Source organism: Ptychodera flava, chromosome 10 (genome assembly GCF_041260155.1).
Source record: "Ptychodera flava strain L36383 chromosome 10, AS_Pfla_20210202, whole genome shotgun sequence".
Lineage (NCBI taxonomy): Eukaryota > Metazoa > Hemichordata > Enteropneusta > Ptychoderidae > Ptychodera > Ptychodera flava.
The window spans coordinates 38,968,375-38,980,296 of NC_091937.1; the positions used below are offsets into that span (position 1 = coordinate 38,968,375).

An 11,922-nucleotide genomic window follows, 5' to 3' on the forward strand; every position below is an offset into this window, starting at 1 on the left:
GAAAACGCAAATTGAAACTGACGCCGTGAAATCGAACCTGTGTGTTGTGTTTAAGATTAGAAAAAATATTTGTATAAGCAAACTTGGAACGATCAAGTTGTAACCACTCATTTAAATCATGGAATATCATATTCGCCTACTTTGGTATCCAAATGACCGCAAACAAACAATGACAGTATAAAACTACTGTTTGATGTTGTATTAAGGAGGTTAAACCTCATTTTGAAACTCTAGATGCCATGGTCTGAAGTTCAAAGAAACACTGTGTTTTCTTCGTCCGTGACTTGATACACGACTATTGTGCCCTTGTCTATCGGTGGCAAATATATTTGTTTTGGACTTGACATTGGCGCCAGGCACACGTGGAAATATCTGTAATAAAACCTCAAATTCAAATGTCGGTAATAATTCATCTTTGATGATGTGTGTGGTCGACTGTGTTGCTCCGTACACCAATATCAAACTCCAATAAAATCCATGTCAGATCAAAATGACACAATGTGAGTAGACTGATAATACGATGTAGCTTAATTTACTCAAATAGCTTCTGGCATATACGATACACATGCAGGCGGGTTGTATTGAAGTTATCGAACCATTCTATCGAGGTTGAACAATGTCAGCAAAACTGAAACTCATGAGTTCGCGCTGCACGTGAACTGGTGATGCATTATCAGATAGTGTGTGTGTCAACATGGTTAACCCTTCGAGTGCAGTCATTTTCCCGCCTAAATTTTGGTGCAACATTTCATCATTTTTTATGACTCTTTCTGTAACTGTTCTGATAATTTTACATCAAAGGGGCATAACTTTTTATCGTCTACTAGTTTTATCAACATTTCGGGAAAATCCGAAACAAATAGTCAAGATCTGACGAAATGGTCTGCATCATAATTTATAAAGGCTACAAAAATTGACTTTAGTGCTCAAATGGTAAGGGAGTAGAACCACAATATATCCATATTTTATAGCCCAAATTACTGAACAATTTCGTGGTTACTGGAGCTGCCCTTACCTTCTCATTTACTATGAAAGTTACGATACACAGAAAGAATATAATGTAGCCTAAATATATTGAAGTAAATGAATAAATAAATAAACAAATAAATAAATAAATAAATAAACAAATAAAATTGCACAGCATTTTGGGAAGTTACAGTGTAATTTCTCAGAGACTTGTGTTGAACAAAGCTACAGCGTCTTTTGGTGTGACTTGGAGTTGCATGATGTACTGTAATCCTTTTCGAAGACTAAGATTTCAGTGTAATGTAGAACGCTTCTTGACCTTAAAAAGTGGGGCTGATTGTCCCAAAGGTTCTGCCATTCCTCATAAAGTTTGAAATATTCATCTCGCTGTTCAATACCGAGAGACTCAACCTAATACAGATATGGTGTTACACCGTTACAAGCATACATGTTAGGAACAGCAAAACAGATGCTCAGACTTGATGGCGTCTGAAATTTTCTCTTGTCGATATGAATTCTGTTGACCCGTATTCCGAGTATGATGTGTCGTCCTAATATGGATTCTACACGTAGTATATCCCACGCTGAAAGGGAAGATCTACGTCAATGTGCCGTGACTTTGATTGTATGCGAAATATGCGAATGGATTTCGACACGTTTTCAACATCCTATTACATTTTCAATTTGTACGAAAGCACCATTGCACTTTTAGTGTAAAATGTAATATTTCGTATTCATACGGAAAGCTGTAACTTCCAAAATTACGCTCTTCAGCGAAAGAGCACTTCAGCCCGGATTACGTAGAAATGGCTTTAGCAAAGCCTTCTCTGAAATTCCTCATAACATTAAGATGGCTTTTAAATCCGCCTGAATTCCTCAGACGCTCAAAATGTATGTCGCATCTGCTCCATGTGACGTTAAAGCCGTTTTCGAATGACATCATACACATTTTTCAAGTTAGTAAGGCGATTATTTCAGTAGACAGATATACGTTTTTCGCTGCTTTGAAAGCGATCTCACCAAAGGAAAATATTAGAGTATATTAATTTGGTAAAGAGCTAGGGCACTACATATCTTCAATACTATGTCGCTGTTGAAAATCTCTTAGTAAGGTCTTTCGTCAGATTTGAAATATTTTCTAACTGTGGACTTAAAGTTCCATTTGCCGCAGCCTTTATCTTGTGTGTAAAACAAAAATTAATGTTCTACTCAAATAAACCATGGCGATATACATAGCGTGGTATGTCTGTATGTAGGTAATGTCTGATTATTGAAAAGCTAAAATGAATCCAGGCCAGCATTGCTGCTTTGACAGTTAAAATTGCATATATTGTGAACAATGTTATTGTGCTGGCAAGGCTAATACAGTGTGTGTGTCGATATACCTTATCGGACGAATGTGATAAACTAATTGAACAATAACTATATATTAGATATTATCCCCATATTGCCACATAGTCTAAATCTGCTGTATTTCATTCGTCTATAATTCATTTATCGATTCGTCTGTTCAAACGTCATCGACACATTACAGGACATTTAGCACGTACCAAAGATTAAACGTATGTCCGATTAGCGACAACCCACAGGGGTTTTCCTGTATCTGTTTGTTTTGCCGCCAAGGGCGTCCTGCCATTTACATATCACTTACTGGTATGTCAAAGTATGTTTCGATAAGACTAGTGCTGGTTCCCGATTGAATTCTCAAAGAGTCGATCTGTTAGAAGAGTTGACGATCACTTTAAATCACTGTAATTCAACAAATCACTTCATCAACAAAAGCTCTGTTATCGGCTTCCTTATTTTTTGAAGGAAAATTTAACATTCTGTGAACCACGTCCTAAATGGCACGTCTATATTAGATTGGTAGAACAGCACCGTTATTGTTGTACTGGTACATACAATGGAAAAAAGGGACGAAGTCCATACCGAATGATTAGACCGAACAAAAAATTGTGCTGTTCCGATAACCCGACCTAACTTATTTTTTACCTGCCCACTCTAAACTTTTTTTAGAGCTACGTAAACACGGAAGCAAAAAAAAGAAAGAAAAAAACCCGTAAAATCACGCGTTCTTACTTTGCATTTGATTTTTGCTTGAATGAGGATGTCTTTTATGTTTTTTTCCTTTTATATGTATGATACATTTTTCTGGAAATGTTGTGGCCAGTGTTTGATGACCCTGAAACCCTGAAAAATGCATATTTAAAAATAAAAATATTTTGGAAAAAAATTCCTGCTAACCTACCTACCCTATTTTTGAAAACAATGTTATCGGAAGAGCACAATTTATTTTTTCCCTTAGTGTGCAATATTACGTGTACCTTCAACTGTAGGTTTAACGGTATGGGTTAGTTTGAAACCGTCATGAAACGATGAAGAACGAAGAAGAACGAAAATCTCGTTTCACAGGATTCAAGTCAATAATTCATCAAGTTAATTCCTTCTTCGTTCAAGCTTTCTCCGCGTTCTGCTTCAGCGTGACCCATGTGAAATCTTTATTAGCAAGCTCAACTACTAACTAGTGAGTGATTACAGTCACGCTCGACTTGTCGAATGAAACATTCTTACGCATTGTCCCAACCTTGAAACTCTTTTGAAGACTAGTGACTACCGACCCTGTGGCCGATAAGATATACACGAAGCATGAAGTCGGATATGTTCAGCCAACATACTCGACTTCTTGCTTTGAGTTTAGACATCGCGATAGCATTGAAACGTTTCCCTACTATGTATATGCCTTGTGTCAGCACCCGTGTCAGGACGAATCATGTGCATCATTCACGAACCATTCGGCATCACGTCAGAACACTTAACGATTCATATTTGTATGGCTTTAGAGTCTATAGAATGGCAACAGAGTCTATAGTATAATTGCAGCTTGCTGTCAAAAGTAACATAATGATTGTAAGTTCAATCCATGGTTGTTATGGTTACATGTTACCATAAACATACGATTTGGCATTATTCGATCTCAGTGTATCTGTTGAGAGAATACAATTTTCCCCAAGGTTTATTCACTGACGCTCTTTAATAAAAAGTCTTACGGATGAACATAATTTAACTTCTCTTTATGAGACCTGACTGAGAATAGCCTTAAAACAGCCTTCCAAAGGGTTAAGTTTCCGCTCCATATGAAAAGTGAGTCCCTAGCTTTCCTTCATCTAAACATACATACGAGAAAGGGTTGTTGTTAATGGTGGGCAAAGCTTAATGAAGTTCAGAGAAAGGTGTCGGGAAGTAAAGAAGGGGAACAGCATGAAGCTTTGTGGCCTGTGGTCTGCGTTGGGCCCCCGGCCCGATGATGAACCGTGCCCGAAACGTCGCTGCGTTGAGGAGAAGCTCGCTGTCAAACTTGGTCTGATAGACAAATACAAGAGTAATGTTTAACGAATTCCTATAGTTTGAGGAGTCAAACTACTCACATACCTTTTTTACATTTTAAATGTCAATTTTATACATATTTAACGATATGCATGGATGTAATAATAAATTTCTAATTGAGCAAGCATGCTCTGATCTTCTGATGCCTATAGCTGATCAGGTCTTAGCCAGAGGTGACCTCAAAGTTAGTCACATCAGAGGGGTTTGTCAACCTGTCTTCTGCAAATACGGACCCGAGGTCATCCGAGCCTATAATCTTTGCCGACAACAACAACACAACGTCAAGTGGTAGTAGGATTATACCGAATGTAGTTCGTCTTTTTAAAAGCGGATGCATACAAATATAGTGCGGTGGTAGTGACTGAAAATAGAATTGGATCAAAAGTAAAACTGGCATTTTTTTCCAAGACTTCAGTGAATGACCCAACCAAGAGTCATATATTTGGCCAAATTTTTTGCTATGTCTGTACCTTACATTGGCCTGATGCAAACAACTTGTATATTGCAACCGCATTCACAAAAATTACCACGACAATATTGAACTGCTCGAAAACTGGATATGTCTGAAGTCATGTCGGACATGTCACGTGTCAATCTTGCATAATTTTCCAAATCATTTAAAATGAGAATTGAGAAAAATGGTGTCCTTAAAAGTACGTTTTCAGAATTTTTATAAGTAGTCTATGAATTTGTCTACACATGGGAGACATGGTAGACTTCTCTGGGGAATCTCCGAGGATACGAATCATAATGAATTATGGGAAATCTACAGTGCTGTGCGGTGAGCATGCCCGACAGCTGTATTTATACACCTTTCTTAAAAGTAAACATATTGCTAAGTGTTACGGATGATGTAAAAGTTAGCTGCCGCAAGATCAGAGGCTGTAACTTTCGGTTACGGTATCACATCTAGATAGACCGTCTTCGAATGTTCAAGCTTCGTGTAATGGGACTCTTTTCTCTAGGACATTTCTTTGTTGGTTTTTGTCACTTAATATTCTTCCCTGCTTCCTTCAACAATTTGAGTCTGACCATCTTCACTAATTACTGTCGATTGATCGACCCGTATGTCCGCCCATCCACTTGTCTACATTGTCTGTCCGTCTGTCCCAGGCCAGGGTGTATGTTGCCGGAACAAAGACATGTTATTAATTTCGGTATAGCGGATAATAGACACAACTGATTGCCAGTGTTGGCGTGTACATCTTCAAAAGAAGGTCAAAAATCCATCGGCTTACAATAAGCAGTCGACTCCGACTCAAAGTTTGTATCAAATGCACTTCTCTGTATCTAGGAGAAGTAAGACAATCTATCAGAAAATGTGGCCATCAGAAATGTCGACAATTTATTTCAATTCTTGTACTGAGGACAGTTAACCTGCGGTACATGATAAAATGAAGTTATTTTATCAACTCAGGGACGTCATACTGGAAGAAAGGGACTATTGTTCTACATTGTGCAATAGGTGAATGGACTGGTTGTCTTGTATTCTGCTCGTCCACATACAAATCACACGAGCGAACAGTCAATATGGTACAGATTTAATAAATCAAAGTATACATTCAGCTAGACTGATGGCGCGTCGTGAATATCGATGGGTGAATTGTAGCATGAAGCACTGCAAAGAAATGCATTTCATGTCAAAGGGTTATCAGATAGGTATTTTAACGACGAGAAAATGTGAAAAAAAATCGATGATTAGAATACACGAGAATAATTATGCCATTAACTTTGTAAATGTATGAATAACTCAAGCATATCCGTGTCTGTATGGGACAAGAAAGCAAATTCCAGTAAACTCAGCCAAACTGATTCTAGACATATTTCGCATTTTCAAAAATAACACGTAAATATATCACTTTTTTCCGTTTCCTTTGAATCTCAGCAAAAATTTAAAGCAAAAAAGCCCCTTGTTGAAACACGATTATTTTCAGCCTTATGTGCCGTTGAATTCCACCTGTAAATTTCCCTCTGTCCGTGTTTGAGCTGAAGTAATCTTTCTGCGACCTTGACCATGCGTGCAATTCAAACCATATATCTACTTTACGACAAATAGGGCTTTCGTAAATTTAATGGGAGTATACCGCACCGTCGTATGAAGCATTTTGAAAGGGGGCTTAATTGTTGTACAGCAGTTGACACCTGCCCATAGGAGATAACTTAATGGGCAATAGCTACTGTGGAGAATTTGGTTTTGTAAAACCGAGGTGCTATCACAGTACAACTAAGAGCGTGGCGCTTCGGCAGGATGGAGAGCTTGATTACTCACTATCCACAACATCGATGTGATTGGTAGCATACAACTGACTTCCAACGCGTCAAATAAATGTAGTCATTAATGCATAGAATATTGCTAAGTATTGTTTCATTATGCAAATCAACTTATAATGAGTCGTTAACACTTGAGAACATTCATAGGTACAAAACCGTGTACTTTATAGGAACCTAGTGAGGGAGATCTTCAAAATCAAATTCACGCTAGGAACATTTATACACAGTCCCTCTGATTTGTAATTGGATTGACAAGTCTAAAAATATAATAGGTTTGTTTCTTATTCCACATCTCTGACAAGAGTAATACGAAATAACAACTTAAATTTTAAAAAAACAATTGAGGTTATTTTATTTCTTGAGCTCACAAGAGCCAACAACAGACATGAAAATAAAATGGGAATGTTGAAATACAGTGATGTATATGGCATAGAGTAAGATGACAAGTTCAGTTTTCAAAGTTGTACCCTGCACAGCCAACTGAAAATTTATTTCTTCTGTTTTTTTCCCCAACTAACGTTAATAAGGTTAACATCGGTTGTTTAGTTCGACAGGCACGAGGATTTGAGAGACTGAAAGACGATAGACAACTTGGTACTAAAGCTATATTTTAAGTTTCGGGTTTGAAAAAAGCAACAATTCCTGATATAGAGAGGTCATCAAACCTGCTGACGACGCAATAATACGAGTCCATTTTTGATCGGTAACCATGCCAACAACTCTAAATATGTGCAAGGCAAGGGAACGATGGATGAGAACATATCTTGAAATCGTTCTCTTGGCAACAGGCCAAGTCGAACTATCAATTGGACGCGCTGAATAAGACACAACATAGACAAGCGTCGTGACCCCAGGATGACCTCAGCAGTTATCCCTGACCTCGTTGCATCGTTGATATGTAGAGTTGAAATGGAAATATGGTAAGAAATACGTATTATCACAAAATTCAAGTCGTAAAATCTTCACTACTGTACGAGACTTGAAAGATAATCAGACAATTCCGTAGTGAAGAAGTGTATCTTACGTTCCCTAGATCACTCCTAGAAATTCTCCATCGACACTTGGAGTGAAAAATGTGGCATCAATGCCAAACTTCGCCCGCTGAGATAACGTCGTCTTCCAAACAAGATAACGGCTGTCCATTAGATCTGGCGCAATGATATATTAAGACATTGCTTTTCATCGAGACATGAGGGATATTTTTACTCACTGCTGATGAATTCCGAAGACTTTAATACTTGATGAAGATTTCCAAAAGACCTAATCAAATAGCAGGATTTCTGGACCTGATGAAAAGCTTTTGGCTCATATATGTACGGATAGTTTATTAGACTCTGCTCTTCCTTTATGACGAATCTATTTCATACAGTTCAGTGCTAGTTCACTCTAAATAATTACCCGCGCATGACTGATCCATATTTTTATGTACAAACACGTTTCTCACGATCATCATGTTCAGGCTGGATGTGCGATCTAGTCTGTTGTCACATGTGACATAAACAGCAACCTCTCTCTCTCTCTCTCTCTCTCTCTCTCTCTCTCTCTCTCTCTCTCTCTCTCTCTCTCTCTCTCTCTCTCTCTCTCTCTCTCTCTCTCTCTCTCTCATATCAACTATCTAGTAACACGTAAATTCAGCGCTTTCCTTTCCCGTCTCCTCGGCGTAAAACTTCAATCAAAGCTTATTGGAGAATGTACCTACTACGATGTACGATATCAGTGGCACTCTGACAAAGTTGAGTATTTCATTTCAAGTGCATGTGCAATAAGAACACCTAAGGCCATGGTAATTACCAATTACCTTACGTATTCCCCCTGAGGCTAACATCGTGACATTGGGAGTTTCTAATAGCAAGCATCCATGGAATTTCGACTCAAGAGAACGTGCACGGCCCTACACCGATAAGTAATGGCCCACTTGCAATTCTATTTGCAAAAAATAGCTTAATTTATCGAATGCCATCGTAGAAGCACTGTAAGCTCGCTGTAGCTTCTGCTTGAAATTCTCTAATTCAGCGTTGACGAATAGGCAATACATTTAGATTAACTCTGTGATTTACTACGCCAGCCAAATTATTCTAGCGATAGATCAATGTCTGGTATGAATTACTTCGTTTATTGGATTGTCAGCCAAATTCCCACGATGACGAGTTTCCGGCAATGATGGCATTAACATCAGAAATAATGGTGAGTGGCGTGATAAGATAAAATGATGGTGACAGAACTTCTTATAGAGTGTTCTGACATGAGACACGTCTAACGTTTAAGTTTTCTGTAGACCAAAATAACGAGAGAGAGAGAGAGAGAGAGAGAGAGAGAGAGAGAGAGAGAGAGAGAGAGAGAGGAAGCTACTGTTGAAAGTCAAGGTATCATTTGTTTGGATCTACAACATGGGTAAGATAAATTTCTCTCTCTCTCTCTCTCTCTCTCTCTCTCTCTCTCTCTCTCTCTCTCTCTCTCTCTTTTTCTCTCACAGACACACACAGACACACACAGAGACACACACACAGAGACACATGAGAAAATAATGACCACATACCACGAACACACAACACCAAACCACGCACAGAGTAACGAGTTTAATACCCTTGAGTCGAGACGTCATTTTGCGACGACTATGGCCAACACAACTATAGTCAGATTCTGCATCTCAACCACTGAAATCAACATCAATTTGATTTACATCCGCTGACCACGAAACGTGTGATTACGAACACTTTGGACTTTGTCCTGCGTATTTTATGGCAAATATTCAATGTTATTCCTTTGCTATGCATCATATCTTCATTTATCAATCATTTAACTTCAGTTCTAAATCATAAGACCGAATCGTCCGACAAACAGACCCCCCAGGACATAGGGAAAACAAAGGCAGATAAGCGAATTTGTCATTTTTGCGCAGCTCAAACCTTGGCATTCAGCCAATAAACTTTGCGACATATCAATGGCCTGGAAAAGACAGATTAGCTAAGCGTATGTCCGTATGTCTGTTGGAAAACTTAACATCACCCTTGTTAAGGAATGCCATTCATCTAAGTAAATCCGGTCACGTGTTTGGATATATCGGGAATGCTGGAGACGAAATACGCATTGCATGTATGCACTTATAAACTATCTACCACTTGCCAAACAGTGAACACAAATTCTGCAGTGATAAATGTGTCACTATGGCAGAAGTGTGATCATATGATGCCCTTTGACCTTCCCTGCTCGGTTCTTCCGTCAAAGCACGCAGATTACGACTTTGACTATTAATCGAAAGAGATAGAGGGACAGTTAAAATATTATCTTAATCGTAATTAATCAAAATTTTGTTCGTTATCACAAAATTTTGGACAGCGAGAATTTTCGTCGAGGTCGGACTTGAATCAGTCTGGACCAGCCATTCGGCGCTGGACGAATTTAGAATCTATTTTAAGTAGTTTAATGTATAAACATTTCATGCGTGCTATGACATCCTGTCGAACGAGCATAACTAACTTCAATGACAAATCACTATACAAATAACTATACAACGAGCCAGAATTTGGCTAAAATATCCTTGTGTATACTTTGATAATAACTGAATTTAGAAGAGCAAGATTCAACGCTGATTGTGCATGATATTTAGCAATTAACATTCAAATCATATGATTTTTCCGTTTCTCAACAACAACTATTGTACATGTATATGTTGTTAATGTTTACACACATTACAAGTCATTAAGCTGTCAGCATCTGTTCGGACTTTAAACTGGAAACAACTTCCACACAAAGTAGGTTTGTAGTCTATGGAATTCTCTCTCTCTCTCCCTCTCTCTCTCTCTCTCTCTCTCTCTCTCTCTCTCTCTCTCTCTCTCTCTCTCTCTCTCTCTCTCTCTCTCTCTCTCTCTCTCTCTCTCTCTCTCTCTGACACAGCGCCAGGCAGAGACAAACGCAAACGGGCTCTCTCGCATCAGGCAGTACATTTGACACACACGATAATAGCTGGAAGTGACGTTCAAAATAAATTGACATGTTTTGTTGGGGCAAGCGTTCAATAACTCCGGAAGACTTCATTCAACAATTTCAAATAGGTAACTGTTTTACTGAAGATGGACGGCCTGTGGGAATGTGAGAACTTCAAATGTCACCATCTACCGACCATGTACAACTTCAAACGTATTTGTGATGCTGAGAGAAGCAGATTTGTTGAGCTCGTTATATTTGATCAGCGGGCTCTGCCACGTATCCTAACAATGATAATGCGATTAGAATCGATTGACTTAAATCGTCAGCGTACTTTAATAGTTCCTTCAGGTGTCGTCATTTCGGAATATAACTTGATATGTGGGCGAACAATCACAGTTATATCATACCCTAATATCAGACAGGAATGAAAACAGCAATCGCCGTAGAGACTCACCTGTACAACCAATGTTTGTCATACGAGGAATTTGTTTTAACAACAGAAACAAACAACACTTACCCTCCCTTTCTTGTTGACAAACGAATTGAGAAGTAAGGTTTTCCCACAGAACTGGTCTCCAACGACGACAATCTTACAGCGAGCGATCGGCAGCGACTTTGCCATTGTTCAAGCATTCATCGCTCTACGAAGGGTCACCTGTACAGTGGTATGTAACAGCTTCCTCTTTATAAACTGCGCACGATGTCACCTAAATATGTGCGAAGACTTTCCTTCCTCTAGGGAGATTCCGGGCGACGACCGCGATAATGCGCCAGTTTTGGTGGCACCGTCGCTGCACCGGCCACTTTTGTGACGAGCACGTCTTGTTCTGAAGAAAAGCGGAATCAACCAGCTCGGTCCGTATTTATTGATGAACGCGATCTGATGAACCCGACTGCGGTAGGATCCGACCGTGTACTATATTAAAACACAGTAGTCTATACCTAGGCAGTGGAATCCTGGTCCAAACCAGACTAACGAATGCACAGTTTAGTTGCTGTCGATGTCGTGTCTTACGTGCAACAAACAGCGTCTGACGTTGGGGTCGCTCTTGGGTGATTTAGAAAATATTGATTACCGCGTGAGACACGACCGTAATTATCTTTGGTCAACGATTCTTGTTGTTTCGGCGAGTTTTGATAGAAAGAAGCAGAAACCCGGTTCTCAGTATCCGAAATTCACGAGTTCTTTTTACACTTCATGGAGATCGACGTACCGCCGCATGTCTTTATTGACACAGATTTTGAAGACTTGGAGAAATTCCGATACGTTTTCCACAGAGTTCGAAATTCGAACCGAGGTCTGGCTTAAGTAACTTATAAGATGGCATGGATTCCGGTTCCCTGACGAGTCGTACGTGGCAGTGAAATTATCCC

At 39.1% G+C, this 11,922-nt stretch overlaps 1 protein-coding gene across 1 annotated transcript in view; it reads right to left on the minus strand.

Moving 5' to 3' along the window:
• LOC139142735 (uncharacterized) overlaps window positions 1–11,531 on the minus strand; it is a 51,340-nt gene extending 39,809 nt beyond the window's left edge. The window contains exon 1 of the mRNA XM_070712845.1: window positions 11,066–11,531. Within this exon, the coding sequence (XP_070568946.1) occupies window positions 11,066–11,170 (105 nt within the window). The 5' untranslated portion in view covers window positions 11,171–11,531. The remainder of the gene's footprint in view (window positions 1–11,065) is intronic.
• Window positions 11,532–11,922: the final 391 nt, after the last annotated feature.